At 41.0% G+C, this 22,869-nt stretch overlaps 1 protein-coding gene and 1 pseudogene across 2 annotated transcripts; both read right to left on the bottom strand.

Moving 5' to 3' along the window:
* Positions 1-1,438: 1,438 nt before the first annotated feature.
* On the bottom strand, positions 1,439-17,849 carry LOC120827099 (uncharacterized protein C14orf132). Its single transcript, XM_078105031.1, has 3 exons — positions 17,671-17,849; positions 3,727-6,710; positions 1,439-2,520 (listed from the first exon to the last, which is right to left on the bottom strand). The coding sequence occupies exons 1-2, from the start codon at positions 17,695-17,697 to the stop codon at positions 6,492-6,494; spliced, it is 246 nt and encodes an 81-aa protein (XP_077961157.1). The 5' UTR covers positions 17,698-17,849; the 3' UTR covers positions 1,439-2,520; positions 3,727-6,491.
* A 2,705-nt stretch (positions 17,850-20,554) lies between these two features.
* LOC120829053 (GTPase IMAP family member 9-like) lies at positions 20,555-22,715 on the bottom strand (annotated as a pseudogene). Its single transcript, XR_013468062.1, has 2 exons — positions 22,532-22,715; positions 20,555-21,669 (listed from the first exon to the last, which is right to left on the bottom strand). The product of XR_013468062.1 is annotated as a GTPase IMAP family member 9-like (transcript).
* Between the last annotated feature and the right edge of the window lie 154 nt (positions 22,716-22,869).

Raw genomic sequence — 22,869 nt, 5'->3', positions numbered from 1 at the left:
TTTTTTTTCTGGTTTCATATCTCTCAAATGCCATAATTATCAATTTCCTCCACACCAATCAAAGTTCTTTATTACTAAGACTAAGAAAAAACTAAGAAATCTATTCATTGTAGAAAAGGAAATTGTGTTGAGTTCTTGACTGAGGACAGTTTTCAGTAAAATGAAAATAGAAACACAACATGGGACTTAATTGGGCCTAATCGGTCGCTGTTAATCATATAATCTGGGGGGGATTCATTGTGAGTGTTTGTGTGTTGTATGTACAGGACCATTTTGTGTGTGCATGAGTTCATTCATCTGTAAGTGTTTGAGAATCTCTCATCTCAACAGCGGAGCCCGGCAGGAGTACAGATGGGGTGTCAGTGATAGCCTGAAGTACTAACATCCAAATGACGAGCGCAAACACACACACACACACACACACACACACACACACACAACGCACACAAAAAAAATCATGCAGGAAAAAAAAAGAAATTACACACAGAAGAGCATTTAGTCCATTAGAGCTATGCATTGTCCCCATCTGAAATAGATATGAATATAAATAGAGAGTAACGATGGACGACGGAGAGGTGTAGCAGATAGAGGACATCGAAATAGCATGAAAATATTGTAATCTACGTGTGAATATCACATCATTCCACCTGCAGAAGTTTTACAAGCTCACATGTAATTTGATTACACGTTAGTTGGGACATTACTGACCTGAAATCACACATTTGATTTTACTGTGAAGAACAGGCAGATAATAAGATCAGTGCCATAAAATGCAAAGCCACTATTATTGATAATACTGTTAAGATAAACTTCATCAGCTTGTTTGTTCCAATGTCATTGACGGGTTTTCAGCAACATCCAGGCGTATTCAGGGAGACGTCTGTTGTTCAGTTTTACTGAGTAGCAAAGGGGGGAAATATTTGTACTAAATTCTACTTGAACAAAATACAGAATGAACAAGTTTGGAGTAATGGGGTTTTTTTGTGATTAAGATGATGCAATGCCATTGCAGGGAAAATGCCACTGATTCTAAAATAGCTCAATTAAAAGGGACGTTAGAAGCAGTCATTATGAATTTAAAGCAAAAAAGTTTGAGATGATTCAAAATGAAGCCATGTCACCATTAGTTACCATTACTCACCATTTAGTCAGCGTCATTAGGACGTCCTGTCATTTCCCATTCACTGGTAGAAATTAAGACCAACCACTTTGAATTAATCATTGCATTCGTACCCATTCTAGGACATAGGAATGTGACCCTAATAAAGTGACAATTATTAGCAGAATAATCTTTATTTTGCCTTCTACAATTGTAAGGGCCTGTCTTGTAATTCAGTAAATTATGAGGAAAGGGGATTGGAATTTGAATGATGTGAGTGTTGAGCCGGATGTGACGAGAATTCATAAAGAAACCCGAAGGGACAGACAGACAATCATGTCACATTCTTATCAATTTATTGAAGTTACATCACAGAAGTCAAAAGTCAAAAGGTCCACCTGAGGAACTTTTAGGCATGATTTAAAATGTACAAGAGAGGAAGTCCTCACATAGAAACTAATGCTGACATATAGAAAGAAATGTCATGGAGATCGAGATTCAAATGTCGAGCAAACCCCAACACATAATCATATATTACCAATGAACCACTGTATTTGTTTTACAGAGGTGAAAATGACTGATACTCGTGAAGAGGCAAATACTTTTTTCCATCAAGGAGGACAGTAAGGGGAAAGAGAGAGATCTGCTGGTTGCCATGCATGTAAAGTGAGGTAAACATATTGCTACAAGGGTAGCATCTTTACATTTCCAACATTGAAGTCCTGCAGTTAACTATCAAACCAAATATCTCATATTTGCATAGTAATCCTTTTCTCGTATGTCCTCTCCTCTCTGGGTCGGCGAGTGTATGCACAACATGTTTGTACTGTATAACACTTTTTTTTGTTGATATAACGTCTTTTGCACTTATTGAATATGAATATTTTGGCTTTAGTTGTCCCAAAGGAGCCTCCAAAGCATCCTTGTCGTAAGTGCATCATCCAGTCCTCAGTGAGTCCCGTGGTTGCACAACTATGTTTTCTTATTGCTTTTTAGAGAAGTTTTCCATTGAAGGTTGAAGATCAGTTTGAATTTCAAGTCCCATGCCGTCCACAGGAGAAATCTTTATAATCAGTTATATCCATTCCATCTATTCAAGCAAAGGTGGACTTTGTTTGAACGGTGGAGAATCTCCAGCTTTTCTTCCACGATCCCCAAATATCCGGATTACCGAGAAATATTGAACTGCTTTTTCTTTGTAAATGTGGCTCCACGTCTGGCAATGATCAACAAAGTTTTCATTCTTCACGCGAATACATTCCCCATGAAGATGAGGGACACAGTGGCCCCGACGCAGCTGTGTCTCCGTGCGCAATCAGTGCCACAGTCTCTCATTTCGGTTTGTGGCAGACGGACCAGTCTGCCTGTCACCTCCCAGCTATTTTCAGTCCATCTTCTATAGAGGTCGAGGATGAGGATAACTAAAGCGTGTAAAAAAAGAAAAGACTCATTAGGTTGCTTTCTTTCAGAGCAAAAGTCAAAATACTGCTTCTCTCGAGGACATTTTAAATCTGTTAAGTTTTCAATTTCACAGGTAATTTCCAACTCCAAAATGTTAAGAAATACAGTAAAGAAAATACAAAATGTATAATTCCATGCCATCCCTTGATGGCGTTCATAACAAATGGAGGACACACCTTTTCTAAGTTATCACACAGTCCGATATGTTGTTTGAAAGCAAAGCGGCACTCATCAAGATGCAGCGTTTGAGATGTTGGGAGTGAAAACTTGTTGGAAATGTTGAAAAAAAGGGTAAAAATGACACAAGACAGAAAAAGGGAGAAAAAAAGGAGCACACAAGCCAGATGGAGAGATTAAAGATTGAACAAGCCTGGCAAGGACAGTGTGTGCATGTGTGTGTTTTGTACACACATCCATCACAATGTGGTCTGACAGGAGGAATGTGAGAGATGGAATAGAAGGAATAGCTCAACATGACACAAATCATTATACAACCACAGAGATTCATTATTTTAAACTAATCAAACACTACTAAACATGTATTTATTTTATTCTACACTTAATACGAGCCAACAGCAACAGACCCTGTGTCAGTTCAGTGTTCTGGATCATTGCGTTTGTTATACTGCCATCTTGGGTTCATTTCCAAAGTCGAGGGGGGAAACAAACAGTTTTTTTTTAGCGTGTTACCTTTGGCATAAACCAAAGCAAGAAGTTCCATATACTTAAAAAAATATATATATCCACACACTTTAAAGCTCTTAATGTCTCAATTCATATCACTCAGTTTACACAAATTGCATTTTGCGGTCTTTATTTATTGCCCCATTGAAAACAACACGAGTGTGTTGTCACATCCCTCAAAACGCGTCGCCGGCATTGATGCTTTTATTTACTTTCAGAGTGTCTCGTGTATTTTGATTCAAGAACTAAAACCTTCCCCCGCCGGAGGACGAGCTCCGAGACGAGTTAGAACTCTTTTGATTTCAAGCAGAAGCACTTGGTGACAAAGGTTGGCCGCTGACTGGCTCGTCACTTTCAATGAGTCGTGTGACAGTGATAATGCTAACAACGTGTCAACAACAAAAAAAACAGCACATGTTCACACTGAAAGCAAAGGCCTTGCTGCTGCACGACCGCAACTACAGTAAAACTCTATCTCTCACCTCCGATGTTTGCACGGTGGCGCGGCCGTGCTTCCTGGAGACCCCTCGCTTCCACGTGCAGGCATATTGTCAGGGGTAACAAGGGGATAGAAGCTTTCTGGTTTGGAGGGTGTTGAAGATCATCATGTCCTCATCACGGATGTTTGCATGCTCCCCTCTCTGTGCTCAGTCGGGTCTTGTGGCAGAAACACGTCGATGGGATCTAATTGGTTGATGCTGTTGGACAATGACTGGTAAAAAGCTCCAAAATGTGGTAGTAATGCAGTTGAATGAAATCAACTTTATTGTGGTGGTTTTAGATCGGTTTGTATCCTACACCGCCTCTCCGTCCCTTTGCCTGACAGTCATTGCAAGTGAATGCACCATCCTCCGTCTCCCTTTCTACCCCGGGTTTTGTCATTACCAATTCACATCTCAGATGACTAATGTTAAACATTTCTACATCCGTCCTTTCCCGTAGAATATACTTATGCGTCTGTTCTGTGAAATGATGTTCTAATAAAGTCAAGCGCGGAGATGTGATCCGCTCTGACCGCTCTAATAGCCGCCCTAGAACACACTTCCCTCTGGAGTAACGAGCGAGGGAGAGGAGAAAAAAAACAGATCGGAAGCTCATTACTCTGCCGAGGACTGACTGGCGATGGCGCGGCTTTCGCCTTCTGAGACGACGAAGTGCATGTGCAAACACGCGCGTGTTTAAACACACATGTAGTGGTGAGACGCCGACTGCAGGATTCCAATTCTGACTATATCGGCTTGAAACCACAGAATGAATCAAAGCATGCTGACATGTTGGCCTTTTGAGACAGCAGTGAATGGCGGCGAAACCTAAAGAAGTACCACTTCTGCCTGTTTTCATTTTAATGAGCGGCCTCGTAGAACTAAATGAACTAAATGATTTGTCAGTGCCTCTAAAATAGCTACACGACAACGCCGCTACTGAAGGTCTTCTCAGTTAGACCCAAAAGTGTCAGGAAATCTCGTTACATTAAAGCGCCAATTATGAATATATTGTATATGAATGAGTACCTTTTTATTTTCGTTACTCTTCAGGATTAGGGTTAGGGGTTAGGGTTAAGGGTTAAGATTAGGTTTAGAGTGATATTTAAATTCTTCTCTTGCCGCCCGGTTTTAAGTTTTTACCCATCGCTTTTTGACCTCCCCTGAGTTCCTCTTCCACATTCCGCATCTCTGTTTCCTCCCTTTGCCACCGTCGGCTTTTCCCTTCCAGCTTAAAGAGATTTCATCTTCTCACTAACAACCGACAGCACCACCCGGTTAATGATGCATTTGGCCTTACGATGGGGTAGCGTAAACCTGACACAGAGAGCTTCCCCTGTGTGACCTCGCTTGGTAAATTATTTACAAATCACTGGTCACACACGGCCGAGTGCGACTCCTTTCTCGACGGGGTCGGCCTCCTCTGGGCTTTGTGAGGGCGCCTTTTGGTTTTTCGAATGCAAGACATGCGTGATCTGCGCGATTGATCGCTTTGGCCTTTGATGTGACGACGTCCCGTCGTAGCTATCAAGTGCATATATAAAGTTCCCTTTTCTAAAAACAAGCTACAGGGGAGGTCCAAGGGGGACAGTTGTCATTTCAACCTTCAAAGTCAACTGTCGTCAGCTGGAAATGAGGACGCCTTAAAGGAGCACATCTATCGTCTTCATCATTGACTGCTGAGCAATGACAGAGGGTCTGTCGGCACAGCGAGAGCGAAGTTATTAAGGATAGCGTAAACAACACATGCTGGAGTTGAGCGCTTTGGTCGGGCATTGTGAGGGTGTGATAGGGCGTAACTCTCTAAATACTAAATCACGCACATAATTACAAACGCCAGCAGACAATCTCCCTCCGGCTTCTGAGCGCTCCAAGAGATCAAGCTAGGATCTTCTCGTCTAATCCTTCTGACCCTTGCTGAGCATGTGGTGTGACCAAGACTGAATGGATTTATGTAACACCAGCTCGACTAATCAGCAAAGTATTGTACGTATTTTGTTAAGGTCCAACCGCTATAGCCTGGAATCCAAAATAAATACGTTTAACATTTTGCTCTGAGACTGAAACTCACTAAAGATTTGATATGGTGTGCACACGGAGGGTAAAATAAACATCCCTGTGACCAAATTAGATTCTCAAACCATTTAAAGGGCTATTTCAAAGACAAGCGTAACTCAATGTAACTGTTTTAGGAACTGTTTACTTTGTTATTAAAACACACAATTTCTGTTTTTCTAGAGGAAATACCTGGTTGGCGACAAATAATTGATGAATTAAGAAACCTGTTAATGTAATATTACGGTAAAGCTAAGGATAATACTCCTTATAATGTTGTATTTACTATGATTGAAAGGTTGCTGGTGGCTGACAAGCAGAGAGAATCTATATGTTTAAGAGAAGGAACAAAGTTCTCCTTAAGGCATCTACAGTAACGCAAAATGATACGGCAGGATTGTCTTTAAACTTTGTGTAAATCTGTGATTTATCCAAATGTGTGTGTGTGTGTGTGTGTGGCTGTCATTGCGGATTTAAAGTAAGTAAGCGCTTCAGTAGTAGAAACGGATGAATCTGAATTGATTGATTGAAAAGTGAGATCTTTGTAGCTTAATGTTTTTGTTTTTCCCATTCTAATTGTAGTTTAAAAAAAAAAAATCGCTTTAAAAAAATTGTAATCTAAAATTGAAGCTATTTCATCATTTTTGAAGAAAAATCTTTTTCCCTTAATCCGACAGCAGCACTACTGTTTGCTCCTCGCTTCCATCTGGTCAGAAGGCGCAGGCGCAAACCACAGCCACCACCACGATGTTGCCAATGGTCGCCAGCACCGCGATCCACAACCAAATGGTGTCACTGGACACCTTCCCATCGTCCTCTGCTTCTGAGGGCCGGGAGTAGCCGGCGTTGAGGTTGGAGGTGGACGTCTGCAGGGACGTGTTGCCATTGTAGGGGGAATCCATGAAGGCCCCGCTCACAGCCGGGAACAGCTGTCAGGAGAGAGACGGGGGGACGAGTTCAGGTCAAAGAGCAAAAGAACATTAAATGGCAACAAATACATTCTTGTTATCGCATCACCAACAAAGATCATTGATTATCAGATTGGATCAGGAGTTCTGATGAAAGTTAGATTCCCATCGCGTTCCCGAATACAGAGGACTTTTAATTATTCCTCTCAAAAAGGCTAAAATTGGGATGCATTCAGCGATGAATCAAGGACAAGCGCGGCGTGAACAATAACATGTTCTGTTCGGGAGGTCGACCCAACAGCTGTTCCTCGTCTGAGGACAGCTTTACTGTACGGGAATTAATTCTCAGATGGAATAACAAAGTCTCACACGAGCTTGACATATACACACACACACACACACACACACACACACACACACACACACACATACACACACACATACACATACACAAGGGATGGAAGAGGGAGGTAAAAAAAAAGCAAGTGAGATAATGAATCCTAAATTTATCTCAGCTGGATGTGTTTGTCTCTGGGGGAAATCCAAAACATGCATCTATCGAGAGAAAAGAGACTCCACCAGTTTAAATGGAGCCGTCTGTGGCAATTAAAAAGCTAAAAAGTCTTCAGAAGGACAAGGACGCACGCTTCTAGCTATTGTTGCTTCATCTCTCCCACACACACACACACACACAAACAACATCATCTTTAGTTTTAGTTCTCTTTATTCTTCAAAGTATGACACCTGCGGTACAGATGTGCAATTTGTGAACTCAGGTGTATGAACTTAATCTACCGTGAGTTTTCACACAAGCGCACTGAAAAGAGGGAAGCTCACAGTTTGATACTCGTTGAAATGAGTGAAATGAAATGGAATGAACAGCCCGATACAAACAGACAGCTCGGTGAGCATTCATAATTCAAGCTGAAAGGTTCAAGTGACTTTGACCCTCTTAACTTGTGGGTATTGTAGCATGTTGAAGCGCTGTCCTTTCAGTGCTGACATGTAGTGAGAAATAGACGTGAAGTCTGACATTTCTTGGAAACATCCTCTTGCCTCCAGATGTGGCAGGGTTTTTTTTTAATTATCTTTTGTTTGATAATGAAGATGTTTGATGTGACCGGGAACGATGCAAATGAAACCAGTGTAAATTTAATGGGGTGGTGAAGATCCCGTCATCATTTATTAAAGAAAGAAAAAACTCTAATTAAAGGCCGAGTTCATCAAAATCTTGCTTCAAACAGTTATTACTTCCACTGGGTCAAATTCCACAGCTTTGTATTCGCTCCTCAGCGCCTGACACTGAATCGCGGTGGCAGTCTTTTGTGTGTTCATATGACTCATTGGGATGGCAACCGACTCCATGCTTTAATCACGACAAACAACACTAATGACTCTCGCCAGTCCTTTTAACCACGTAACCCCCCGATCATCACGTGAATCAGCCAAATAAGCACCAACCACGCTTTTCACCTCAATTTGTGATACTCTCTACTAGTAATATCTACTAGCAACACGTAAAATAGACTAACATATATCAAAACACCATCCATGCTGTGTGCCAAACTGACACTACAAGGGTGCGTAGAGCAGCATATGTAAAATATAAAGCAATTTAACTGGGTTCAATCTAATCACATGACTTACTTTTAACTATATTCACAGTAAAAACTGTAAACAGTCAATAAATATCATTAACCTCCAGTGAATTCCAGGGCTGGTGCTAAAAATTAAACATATTTAATATACTTTTTTTTGTAAGGCAACTACACAAATCATAGCACACTTAAATAGAAAGAGATGATGCCAAATAAATAAAAAAGAATAATCCTCACTGTTAATTTATTAATCCAAAGAACTCTCTGCATCAGTGTGTGTCTGCAGCTGAGGTCATCCCTGTGTGATTATAAATACATTTCGTTTTGTTTATTCTGGGATGCTTCAGGCATTGGGTGAAGTTTGACCCCAAATGCTTCTCAGGCTTCTCCTGCGTCCTCATCCGCACGTTTTGCCAGCTGAGGATGTAAAGGGCAAATTCTCAGTGTGAAAGCAGCAAAAGAAGCTTCACTTTTGTCCTCACTGACATTTAGGAAAAGAGACACACGTTAGTGCTTGTTATCAGCGTTGGATTGTTACGTCTTCTCAGGGGGATATTTGAATGCTTTCCTACAGGCTCATGTTGAGTGAGGGAATCATTGGGGGGGTCACGTGAGGCTATCGCACCCCACGTGGCTGCCGATGGATGGTTCATAGGTCTTATAGAAAAAAAATGTAACATTGATAAAGAGAACAACTTTTTCTGCATCAATGGGCCTCACAAGTGTGTCTGTTTCGACTTTTACGCCCATTTACAGGACGGACATGTTCAACTATTTTCTGATATGTCATGGATTAAACCACTAATCAAAAGGACTGTTGATGGATTAATCAAGGACATACATGTATGATCATTAGTAGCAGCTCCAGTCCAATGTCCAATGTGACTTACATACATTTTGCCTCTGTGGAGCAACAGAAATATGTTGGCTCAGTTATCCAGCAAAATAAGTAAATCCTCAATAATTTTCTGTCATTCTTCATTATTCACGCACAACTGCGTCGTCTCATTCTGTAAAACAAAAACCGCTTGTGAATAAAACGACGGGAGTTTAAAATGTTGCATAATTTATAAGAAAACTTTTAGAGCTTTACATCCACTATGTATATTTAATTAACTGCCTCCGTGGGTGTTTCATGAGTGAAGGAAGTGCACAGGAGTCAACGTTGCTGTTTTCAAAGCATTCAGACATGTTTCTGACTTTTCAATAGTATCGCAGAATCCCAAAAAGACATTTTCTCATTAAAAAGCCTCTGCCTAAAAGACATGTATTTTTCTGTGAGCAAAACATCCCGGAAAGGTCATCAACAAAAACAGCAATAAGCATGAGCTTGTGCAAAAGTGACGTCACACGCCTGGAAGACAAATACATAATGAGGTTTGTATTTTCAGCTAAATACCTGCTGCAGCCTGCAACTCTGCAAACTCAACTAAAAGTGTAAATTTAAAGGGGTTCTGGATGTACAACATTATGCAAATTCACCTTTTCATTACCTTTAATGGAAATAGGTTGCATAGTTGATTATATGCATTGCAGATGTCTGCTTTTTCCGCTTAAATGACACGTCTGCTAACATTTGAACCATGCAACATGACTTCACAGAAGAATTTAGAAGCTGAAGCAAAACGTAGACCTCTTCTAAATATGAGGGTGTTTGTAGAGTTTTTGTAGAGGTTTGGTGACCTAATTAATTAAGGAAATATTCAAGTGGCTGCCAGATGCCAACGAGGCAATTTCACTCCAAAATCCCCAAATACAGGTGCTTAGTCAGCGGCCTGTTTTCAAACTCTCCCGTTGTCCCTGCAGCGACAGATTTGTACGTGACAGTATTCATTTGTTTACATTCATAGTATCTCTTCAAAATAAACTTGCCTCTTCACAGGATGTGAGGTTCAAGCAACAAAGTCATAGTTTTATTTTGAAAAAAAGCAGAGCGTCACTACTGCGAGTGACTTATAAGTAACCGAGGCGACAAAATGTCAACGTATACTTCAGGTCCTGTGGGACCTCAATCACCGGTCTCATGGACAAAGGTCAATCTGTTCATTCAGTATAATATAAACATATAAAAAGAACTTTTTAAACTTCTCTATGACTGCTTCACAGTTTCCCTTTACTTTGTATGTTACTTTTTATAATGTCTAGCTATTGGTTGAGAGGACTTAATATGATGCTTTTTTTTAGCAACTCTACAAAGACACACACACACCAGTAAAGCAAATAATAAAGTGTGTGCATCAGAATGGAAAATATTCATATTTCATCTGTTTTGCAATACAATAGATAATGAGAATAAACAAATTAAATATATTCACACCATTTAGATTGGACATGCATGTAAAAAAAAAAATCAAGACACAACAAAAAAGTGTAAGATGAAGTGAAGCATCACGCAAACAAGATTTTGAGAATAAAGAAAACCAGCTGCAATAGAGTAAAAAACAGTCAGTCCATGACCCAAACTTATAATGAGACAAAAAAAGTTTATAAATCAACAGTCATCAGTCAACACTGAAAGAATAGATGTGAGGATTTTTGGCATCCACATGTCAAGTCTGATGGATCTTTCTTACTGTCGTCATGAAACACTCTCAAGCATCACAACAACATTACAGAAGTAAGTGCTCGTGTCACATCAACTCACACGCGACTGCACTTCATGTTTTATAGATTTCAAAGTCAGCAGAGAGAAAGTTCCTCCACTGCAGGTAGTTTTCAGCTCAATCTCACGTCTGAACGGCGACTGAATTACGTTCTCAACGGTTAAACTACGTCCCGCTGGTGGAGCAGCAGAGTATCACACACCCAACACCAAACACTGTTCACCCACAAAGACGTATAGCTGCAGGAAAAATGCCTGCAAAGTTTGTGCTGGGTTAGGATGCAGCAGAGATGAGAGAGAGATCAAGGACGAGCAGACAAACCAGAGGCCGAGAAAGGGAAAATAGATGGAAATACCTACTGCCGGCTGTCAGAGATGAAGGAGATTAGTTGTGGTGTTCCCGTCCTGTCCTGCACTCTGACTGAGGCTGAGTGCATCTAAAAGGGAGCGAGGAGGCAGCGCTTCATGAGAGGGAGAGACTGAGCCTCATGTGGGAGAGTGAGAGAGAGGCAGCGCACCATCAATGAAATAAATAAATGTACAACGAAAGAGAGCGAGAGAAGTAAGAGAGTGGTGCTGTGTGTGTGTGTGAGGGGGAGAGAGACGTAGACGTATCCTGCTGTGAGAGGGGAAGACACAGAGCGACAGATCCCACGTGGACACGTGTAACTGTGTAGAAAAAACAGAGTGTGCGACACAGGGAATGTGCGACACAAGGAATGTGCGACACAGGGGGTGTGCGACGCAGGAGGCGCTTTCATCGTTGGAAACAGCTGAGCTGTGTGTTTGTAGCCTCACACACACACACACGTACTTACCAGTCTCCAGCTTTTATCATTGATTTCATTCACCAAGTCAGATATTTTTTGACTTCTAATCAAATTTGCCAAAGATTCAAACTATTACTACAAGATGACGTTGATAGAATGATCGTGTATAAATATTGAGGTACAAGAGGTTGGGTATAAAAAGGGGTTCGAGTTGAAGGAGAAAGCTGACTCTCATCTTAATGCTTCACTGTTTCCAAACAGGAAACACAACAGTTGACCCAACGTGGTGACCGGATATACGATGTGACAGAAATCCTAAATCAGATCTGAACCAACAGCGTTTGTGAGCGTCGTCGGCCCATCTTGCTGAGTCACCAGGAAGATCGGCTTCTCTGCCTCCACATCTGGGACAGCGGGGCGCTCGCACCCAAAGTCAATCTCAAAAGTGAGGCTTCACGTGTGTGTTTTACAAACATGCACACACGGCGTCCATATGGAACGCACCTGCCAATCTGCGTGTGAGGTGGGGGCCGCGTGCAGATTGGTGTGTGCATGTGCTCGTAAAAAATAATAGCAGGCACGTCCGCATGGGTGAACGCTATGCGAAGGTCAGAGAACATGTGTCTTCCTGCTTGTGTGCATTAATTCTCAGTTTGAATCAATGCAGAGAACATCCTTCTTAACATGTGATTTAGCTAAAAAATAGTTCTGTTCCAGAAACTAACACTGAAATCTTATTTTATCTTGACGCCACTTCGCCACGCCAATGTTTTTTTTTTACTAAGTTACTTGGGACGGTTCAAATACTCAAATTATAAAACACCTGTCACCTCTGTACGATCTAATTCTTTATTCCCTGATTATTTTACCTCATTCAAAAGGCTGTCTGCTGCTTTCTTATTAGATGTAACACCCCAAAGTCTCTCCTTCGTTCAGTTTGCCACGGTTTCACTCTGTCTAAAATCATACTCAGACTCATATTATACCCAAACGTTGACCCAATTCTGATCAGCTCCATCTTTCCTCAGAATCTCTCGGTCCCTTGAAACTTGCATGTGCTCCTTCTCTCTTGTAAAAACCTTTCGTTCCCCAACCCCTCTTCCTCCATATCTTCAACACTCTCCATTTCCCTGTTGCCCTAGTATCATCCCAATCCAGGGACGGATTACAAGATCATGGTAAAGCTTGTGGGATTAGAGAAATACACAAATAGCTTAAAATCTCTGAAAATAGAAACATTTGTTGCCGTGCGACGTTTCAAGAGCACAACATCCTTTATGTGTATAACAAGAGGCCATATGAGTCTATTTCCTTTGCCCGTCTGTGTGCGTCTCCTGTGGGGGTTTATATGGATGAACACAACAAGGAGGGGAGGGAGGGGGGTAGAACCCAGGTAGCATTTATGGGGCCGTATTTACGAGTGTAACCTGTGCAGTAAAGTTTGCTCCTGCAGGGAACACACAACTTTAACCAGCAGAGGAGGATCACATTTGTTTTTTTTACCATTGCAAAATTCTAAAATACTTTTTTCCGGGGCTGTGTACTTGGATCTCCATCTGTGTTTGCTTTAACAGAAAAACAAGGATGAAAGAAAAGAGGGGGGAGGACAGAGGAGATGAAGACATGAAAGGGTGAATAAGCAGCCTCACAGCATCCAGCTGTTCCTCTCCTCTCTGACACATCTGTCATGAACACCAAACACACAGATAGTGAAGATGGGAAAGAAAATACTAAAGTGATGAAGAGAAACTAAAGGGTGGGCAAAAAAAAGGTAAGTAAGTCAAGTTTAACAAAGAATGATTTGCTTGTTCCATATTCACGTGTGCGTGTTGTATTTGTGTGTTCACCACAACAAAGGATGGTAATTGACTTTTCTTTGGAATTGTCTCCTTGGGGCCAACATGTCATTTGAACACATGTGCAATCTCCCCCCAGCGCGCTATGACGAGGACGTGGTCCTTTCTCGTACGTCGGGCTGGTTCACGCATGTAGGGGGCTTGTGTCACTGTCACTTTATTGGGTGACAAAAAAAACTGTTTGACCAACGTTGACCTGAAGAACAGTTAAAGAATTACCAAACGTACTATAGTTTCTCTCAAGAAAAGAAATACGAATGAGATGGGTACAAAATAGCATAATGGCCTGTCTTATAATTCCTGAGACATTTAACCTGGATCAAAGTGTCATTTATTTCAACTTTAATTTATTAAGATTTATGAGCTGGTAGTAGGTCTTTGATTTGAATCAAATCTGAGTTGAGTGAGTTCATTTTCAAACCACTACTGACCTTATGATCATGATTTGAAATAATGAACACAAAATGTAGAAGCAGCTGACAAAATGATTTCCATAATTTCCATAATAATTGAGCCATGAGAAGAAAAAAGAAAAAAAAAGAACTCTTGCCGGACTGCTGTTTGAATATGTCCTGAGGCGACCTGAGTCGCTTGAGTTCCTGACAAGAATGGAGGGAGAAATAATAACAGAGAGAGAGAGAGAGAGAGAGAAAGGAAGGTATAAGAGAGTGATGGAAGCAGGCAAAGGTGTCCCGTCTGTTGGTTGTGGCGAGAGAGAAAACCAGTACACGTAAAAGGGAGAGAGCGAGAGACATAGATTCAGAGGAAGAGACTGAGAGAGACAGATTCAGAAGTAGAGAGAGAGCGAGAGACGCTCGCTCTCATGGCTGGTTGACTCTTGGCTTAGTTTTGCTCGAGGCTTCACAGCCTGACAGACGAGAAAAGAACTGCATTCACTGACATCATTAAATGACCTTATCCGGCTTTCATAAGACCCTCCAACACACGTGCATGTATTAAAACATCTCTCATCACACATGTGATTATTTCAGGGTTGATAATTGATCCATTCACATGTCAAAATCGCAGTTGTTTCCGTGCACACACGTGTGACGTGTGAGTATGTGTCTAATATGACATGCCGTCCACGTCTCTATTGCAAACATCTACACTGGAACGATAAAAGCACCAACACTGTAAAGTCCTTTATGCAGAATTGCCAGACAGTTCATCAAAACTACTTGACACCGCTGCAATATACGATAAGCAGAGAGCTGTGAAAGGAGGTCAGAGAATGTGTCGTTGAGCCAAATGTTGAGCTATACACGGGTATAAAAAGGATTAGATAAGAGAAACTTCATTGTCATCCAACTACGTACATTCCAGTAGAGTGATTAATTGAAAGTCTGGGCATTGGGGGTATGCATGACCTCGCTTGTTCAGCTCTTTCTGGACTCCAGTTGGGCCTGAACTTCACTTCCCGACTGAAGTGTCGTTCAGCTGATATTAGTCCCGTGTGCGTTGCAAGAAATCACAGTCAAGCAGAATGGCCTGAGTTTCACGGTGTTATAAAAGATTCTTTTGGAGTATTTAGGCATTTTAATTGCTTCATGTTCAATTAAAAAAGTTTTGTTATTCGTAAGTCACCACGCATCTACTTTACAAAAACAATCTGGGGTAACTACAGTACATTTTGTGGTACCTACATTTGCAACGCAGCAAAAGAAGTTCATCCTACAGTGTTCGTATTGGAAGACAAGCCGGGGTAATTCTGTACAACAAACAGACTTTTTGAATTAACTGAAAGCGAGAGCTGCTGGTACCAGTTTAGATCACCTGTATGTGTCAAAGAGATGGCCCCCCCTGACCTGCCTGATTAACTCTTTGGCAGATGGTAATCCGACCCAACTCTCCATCACACACACACACCGTGATAGACAAGATCTAATTAAGTTCAATCAAACATTCACCCCCAGAAAGATAAGAGGTGTGGGATGGAAAGAGAGACAAGGGCAGCCACTGGTCCCTGTTTGAGCCTCCTATGTGGCTCAAGGACATCAGTAATTGAGACAGAAACACAACCTGTATAACATATAAGATTTTGAATGAAGCTCTCTGACATTTATTGATATTCCTCAAAACAAGACTTTAAAATGAAGTGAGCTGTCAGAGTTTATTACCAATAGTGGGAATTTGTACTGCTGATGCATTACAATAAAGCATAATTATTAAACACATGATGCATTTCAGTCACACTTGAGCTTCACGAACACAAACGCATTCTTTTCAAAGATATCTGGGACACAAAGTTTTGTAAGTGCATGGTTCTCTTTAGTTAGAACACTGACGTTGGCGTTGATTGCAGAGTGTGAGACAGTTACCGTCGGGTGATTAAGGACCACACATTGAGCACACCTGATTAACTATCTGAGACCAGATGGCTATCGGATGAGGCTTTCCATCAGCGTCCCTCATCTGGACAGGGTTCACGTCGGGTGTCGACAGGCTCAGTGACGTAGAGAGGAATGAGCTCAATCCAGAAACCAGAAATTGTAAAAAAAAAAAAAATGTTGTGCATGCAATAATGAAAGAAAGTCGGATGCAGAAAAGCTTTGAGGAAGCTGCAGCATTTGACCGTTACTAGTGCGTGCCATTGCCCGGTGAGTTAGCTCTTTTAGTACCTTTTGATGATGGTTATCATAGGAGATTTTCCATCACATCTGCACAGCTGGACAGGGCACACAGCAGAAAACGGGCTCTTTTTCTGCACAACAGGACTGCTTTATGTTTCAGCCTTTACAGCAATCCTTTAGTTTCCTGTTCGTTACTAATATCTTTATTGATGCACTTTATTGTCACTATTGCTTTAGAATTTTTTTAGAATCTAAAATACTGTGGGTAAATGTATATACGGTATATACACTATTTACCGTGTATATAAACATATACACATATATATACATATGAACATATTTTATTTGTCCATGTTAGAGATTAAGATTTCCTTGAATTAAAACTTCTCTTCTTGGGAATCCAGCATGAAAGTCGACGCAGTAAAAATAGGATCTTATTTTCACTGCGCATGCACTTGAAAGCTACAGTAATTACTTTCGAATGTATCCATAGGCTGCACTTCTTTATACTTAACAAAGAGACCTTGGTTACAGCATCATTCCCTCAGGCTGGATGAAGCTCAACATCACAGGTCAGAGGAGACAGGGAGAAATTGGGACACAAATGTTTTGCGACGATATAGAGCAAAAGAGCACTGCAGCGACGTTAGAGGAGGAAACAATCACAGAAAGCTTATTTCCATTTACACAACAATTACAGTTGTTGAAGATTAATTTCCCTCATTTATAAAAATAATTTCATATATGTGCTGATGTACAATGTTTTTAAATGTGTATAACGCGTGTTTGGAAAAATCACAAACCCCTAAATTGCTAAATCTAAATTATTTTCAATGGCAGAAAAATCATTAAAAACTTGCCTGATCTTCATTAAACTTCAACATTTGTATCTAACTGTTTTTTAGATGACGGATGCTTCACTTTACTCAGAAAGACAGAAAAGCAGCAGCCTCATGGTGACTCAGTGGTTACAATAAAGACCAGATCCTATTTCCTTTTGCAGAAGCTACTTTGCAGTCTGCTTCTGTATCAACCATGAGTGTCTGTGCACAACTACTTTCTAAACACGGTATGTCTGCCATGCATTGTTTCCTGGAATTTGTTAAAAATTCTTACTAAAGTTCGATGTCACCCAAATGTTTGTATGAAATTGTCATTATGTGCACATCAATTATTGAGTCATGATAAACAAAATGTTTAGTGAGGTCACGGTGAACTTTAACCCCCAAATTCTAATGCGCAAGCTTGAGTTCAAGTGGATATTTGTGCCAAATTTGAAAAAGCGTTCCTGAAACTTCGCTTTCGCGAGAACAAAGCGGAAGTGAGACAGTGTCCGTGACCTTTGACTCCCAAATTCTAATCGAAGCCAAAGCATTGAACATTTACAGCACACAAGCTCTGTCACATCTCATTATATCAGCTTTAATTTGATGTTTCACTTACAGCAAAACACATACTGTATAATTGTTACTATTAGTAGTACAGTACTTAACAATAAATTAATAAAAACACACTTGGATTTTATCCCCTTGATGTCATAGAGCTTAAATACCTTAAATGACCGATATGCTTGCGTTCTTACCTGATCTGCCATCAGTGATAAATCCATCAAACCCGGGTTGATGGTCGCCGGCCTGTGTGTTTAAACGTAACACTGCAAAACAGCAAAGGAGCCACGGAGAAGTGGAAAAAAAACGAGCGTACGAGGAAGCTCCCTGCAACGGCGCTGCTTTGCCTCACTGGACGAGAGCGATTGTGGATGTGCTACCAAATGACAGAATGAATGCTTTTCATGCTTCATGGAAGAGTGTATTCACTCGGCACAGCCCTCTCTCTCTTTCTGTACAGATGTGTATGTTGGAGGGCAGCGATAAACTTGAGCTAGCACGCCAGGCAAAACCCCGGAGAATTATTGATGCGCTTGTGACACCGGTACCTAGAACATCTTCCTGCTACCACTTTCCTTTGAATTAACTTTCTACTCCTTGAATTATTCATCTCCGTCTGGAGATCTACATGAACATTATCTTTGGTTCTCGCATCGCTCAAAGGCTTTTAAGAAGGTTTTTTTTTAAAGGTATAATGTGGCATTTTATTATATCGAATTGATTTTGAATGTAATGTCTCAACTCCCTCCTCAAAGAGAAAACAGCTTCTATTTAACCTACATCGTCCATCTGGCGCGTGTATGAATATGTACGTGGTGGACGAGGGGAACTTCATACGTGTAGAATAGTTTTAAGTGAGTGCTTAAAATGCATCCATTAATATCCTTGTTTGGGGAATGAACCAGTGCTTTGTGAGATATTCTAACTTTTGTTAATAGCTGACAATCCAACAGTTTTTTAAAGGAAAATTTACAAAACCAAACTACATCACTTCAGTTTTTCAGACACCGTACGGTGTTAAAAGTGCAGTTTCTTATTGCAGATGGCGTCAGAACATTTAAAATAGATACGTATATATTGTGTGTATATACTGTAGTCATATAAATGTGTATGTACAAAGTACACACACGAGTTGTTGAATGTAATTTCCAAGCAAAACTCAAAGCAAACCAAGATGATGTGGCCTGTGTGTGTTTCACAGTAACACAGTAAGAGCGAGGAATGACGGTACATTTGTGTGCTCTATTCAAAAGTGTAGGTTTTGTGCATGTGAGGCTCCTTTATGCAGAGTACAGTCCATTTGAAGAGAAGGCCATGTTTACCTGAGGGCCAGTGAGTCCTGCAGTCTCAGAGTGAGAGAAAGTGATTTCAAACCAAAGAGAAACGAGGCCTGATAGACGGGTTGTTTTATTTGTTCATACATTATTTGTAACCCCCCACGGTTTGCACAGTGTGTTTATGATCGGGGAGTAACTGTCAAGGGAAACTTGCCTGCAGTGCTTCTGTGACCACTTTGTGAACAATCCTTTACACAAATCCACCTCCCATCGGCCGAGAACTGCTCAACGTCATCTTAGCCACGAAGACTTTTAAAAATATACTCATCACTGCTCACCCGCCCGAAGGGGACGGGGACACACACACACGTCAAACTTTCAAAACCTGCTTTATTGTATCCAAATATGTTTTGGGAAAACACACACACATAGCAAAAAATGATCAACAAAAAACTCTTTAGTATGTCAACATATGCGATTACCCAGGCATCAAAAAACTATGTATGTATGTAGAACTATGTATTCATTTTGTCAACTTGTTTGGTCACCATTTTTTTCTATGGAAAGACCTTAATCTCCTTTTGTGCAGCTACACGTCACTTTATCAGAGCATATTCACTGATAAGTGTGACCGGGGCAATTGATGTGCCTGGCCGCAATGAAACAACGCCACTCTGGGACTTTCAACCAGAGAATACCACAAATTAATAAAAGGTTCTTATTTGAAAAGAAAGGAGAGCGGATAGGTGAATTTATAGTTTTGAATAGTGTCCAGTTTTATATACAAGTAAGCTTCAGATTGGCTAAATAAACAGTCTGTTTAAAAATACAGCTTATATTACAAAAATATCTTCTATATACTAAAAAAGATCCAGAAAGGAAAAGTCCCACACACACACTCTGCAAAGCAAAAAAAAAAAAAAAAGACACAAATTAGAACACAAATATAAAACATGCCAAATAAACAAAAAAATTAGGAAGCCCTCCACCTAGTGGACCACCACCTATAGACCTATGACCAGCCCACCTGTACTGGTATTGAGAGGACCTCAGCATAGGACCCACTCCAGTTGGTTTACAAAAGGAAAAGAAAACAACGAAATAATTAAATAAAACACCAACTTGTCTAGGAAGGAAACAAATTTACTAACAATTCATAATCAAAATACTAGCATAAACAAGGTAACCATAAATACAAAATATATTTGCAAAAAGGGGGCAAAAACAGCAGTGGCTAGAGCTCAGCTGGCACTAAAAGCAGACATCACTTCCCCATTATTGTCACAAAAAAAAAAGAAGCACGTCATACACAATGTGTAAAATTCCACTGAACATCACGGCACCGCTATGGAGCATATTTAAACAAAACCAAAAAAAAACCCCGCTCTACTTCAAAAACAGACATACCTGGAGATTACACACTATACAGGCACACATGGCGAGTGCTGTGCAGATGGGGTGGGAGCTCTATGACTAGTCCCCTTTAGCGTTAGTCCTGCACCTTGAGCTGGGAAAACCTGGGGCAAAGCCTACATTTAGAGAGAACCAGGAAGTAATCTGGCCTCACCTGTTGGGAATCGCTCATTAGAGGGGTGTGGCCAAACAGGTAGAGGGAGGGGGAGCTCGACCCATCACATAAGCAATATTAGTACGATTAATATGTAGGCTGTAAGATCAAAACATCAATGCTAAAATGGGAACTGCTGATGCGGGTAATAATTATTTCATACGTTTATCACTTTGAACCCTTTTGAACCCTTGAAATCATTTATTTTCTGTTAATAAAAAATGAAAAATAATTGATTATTGGAGCTTAAAGCCTGTATCCGAATTCAAAGTAAACTTAAGATGTGCAGGCACTCGGTTACTATTATTTACTTTTAAAAAGCAGGTAGTGTGTCGCTCTGCTCAGTGTCATCTTCAGCACAGGCCACATGTCAGTGCCGTCTTACTGTACGGTGCATTTTTTTTTAAGATATTTTACTGCTCCTGGTACTAAGAGTCCCACGGCACCCCCGACAGCACCACCCACCACTCCTCCGGCTACTATGCAAAGTGGACCACCGACGATCCCTGCAGCCAACCCTATGGCCACACCTGCTTCAGTCCCTGTTATAATCCACCCGGATTTAATGAATTTATTTTTCTTCTCCGCTTTTTCTCTTGATTGTGTTTTATACTGCTCATGTAAAGACTTTAGCTTATCCTGCAACATTTCTCCTTCAAATTCTGCCCGTAGTTTCTCCTCTTGTTTGAGTTTCTCTGCTGCACAAGCCTTCATGATCTGCTCTTCTTTTTCCTGGATCGCTCGCTCGGCCTCCTGGAACATTTCATTTGTGTAAAATGTTCCTCCATTATCGCGTACCATACATTCTATCTTTTCAAGCAGCTGCATCGCCTGTTGGTCGTTCGGAGCTGTGTTATTGAAGACATGATACCGCCAGTTACATTTCGCGATCAAATCGCAAAGCGGTTGACTTTTTCTGAAAAAGTCTTCAATTGTTGTGTCTCCCAGCTGGTCGCCGTGAGTGAACAGAACCAAGGAGTTTTCTGCAGCTTTATCACCGAAGACCTGCTGCAGGAGTTCAACCGTTTGCTGTTCTTCCAATGTGAATCGGCCCTAGTTGATCACAATCAGGAACGCGTGGGGACCGGGAGCGGAGTAGGAGATGCATTCTTTCAGCTTTCTGACCACATCCTGTTCTGTGTACTTCGTATCATAGATTCCGGGTGTGTCGATGACTGCGACCCTGCGTCCGTTCAGCCATCCTCTGGCCTTCTCGCACTCCGACGTCACGGACTGTGGAGAGAGGAACGACGCAAAAGCCTTTCGATTCAGGATAGAATTTCCCGTTGCACTCTTCCCATTCCCAGTCTTCCCAATCAGCACTATTCGTATTTCTTCTTGTGGAAGATCTGCAAAGCAAGAAATGTTATTGCTGATTTGCAGTCAGTGTATTTAAATGAAAATAATGCAAACGCAGTACCAACAACAATTTTTTGTGTTAAAATTCTTAAATTGGATTGAATACCCAGTCGGTCAATAGTTCAACATTTAAATGACTTAGTCTCATTCTTTCTGACGAAGCAGAGGTTAGCATCATTCAGCAACAACCTGGAAGGTCGCAGCCTGTGGGACACGGACGAGGAGCCACGCACAAAGCCAATCACAACGTGTGATGTATCTGTTCGGGCACAACCCTAAGGCAATCTTCACGCTCTGTTTAGCGTGAAGATTGCCTTAGGGTTGTGTTTCAAAAATGAAGAAACTCCGGACGGACAGAAGGCATCTTGGATTGAAAGTTAAGATCAAAAGCATTTAATAAAAGAAAATGTGTCGTGCTAAAAAAAAACATCTCAGCTGATCTCTGCAATCAACAGGGCACAGGGCAGCCCATTGACCACCCATAGTCACTGCCTCTTGCTTCTACCAACCAACAATGGGTGCCTAAAGGTATTTATACAGATCGGTAAAGGTGTGAACGCCCCAGGGAGTGGTCTCCTGGTGGGTTTAATGTAACTCAGATTTCAAATGTCTCTCAGTCATTATCAGTCGTGGTGCTATCAAGTATTAAGTGCAGTTGGGTTGCTTACATTACATTGAATACAATCATAGCTGTACATTTGTATTATTCTATTGATTACAATAGTTTTACAATATTATCATTATACTTTACTTGATGACATAGTTCCAGAATCAATATTAAATAATATTAATAATAATATTATAGTTTAATTAACAAAGGAGTAAAAAGATGGGAATAAAAGTTCAAATTACCGGTGTGGTTGGGGTTCCATGCAGTCCGTCTGCCTCCGTCTCCAGTCTGCCTTCTCCTCTCAGCGCGGAGGGCCATGGTTTTAAAGATTCAGAGTTCACATGAGAGTCTGACTCTGATAAAGGTTTGGTCTCCTCGTTGGCAGTTTCATGAGAACGGAGCGGTTTTTAAAGGTTGCATTTTCCGCTTGCTTCTCATGCATTCAGGTCTGACGACTTTCTAAACAGAAAGAAAAAGGTCGAATGAGGAAAACCTCGGTAATGGGAAGCAAGGCGTGGCACAACATAATCCATTTATCGGACGGACAAACATAAAAATAAAAAAACAGCATTTCAAACAA

Source organism: Gasterosteus aculeatus, chromosome 1, assembly GCF_964276395.1.
Source record: "Gasterosteus aculeatus chromosome 1, fGasAcu3.hap1.1, whole genome shotgun sequence".
NCBI classification, from domain to species: Eukaryota; Metazoa; Chordata; class Actinopteri; order Perciformes; family Gasterosteidae; genus Gasterosteus; species Gasterosteus aculeatus.
The sequence above is the reverse complement of the archived record's forward strand: the minus strand, read 5'-3'. Positions and strand labels throughout refer to the sequence as shown.

What these genes read in the sequence shown, in the direction of transcription:
- LOC120827099 (XM_078105031.1), bottom strand. Translation starts at nt 17,697, where the DNA reads ATGGATTTATCACTGATGGCAGATCAG. An exon ending in TATCACTGATGGCAGATCAG is followed by an intron (nt 6,711 to 17,670) that starts GTAAGAACGCAA and finishes CTCTCCTGACAG; the next exon opens with CTGTTCCCGGCTGTGAGCGG.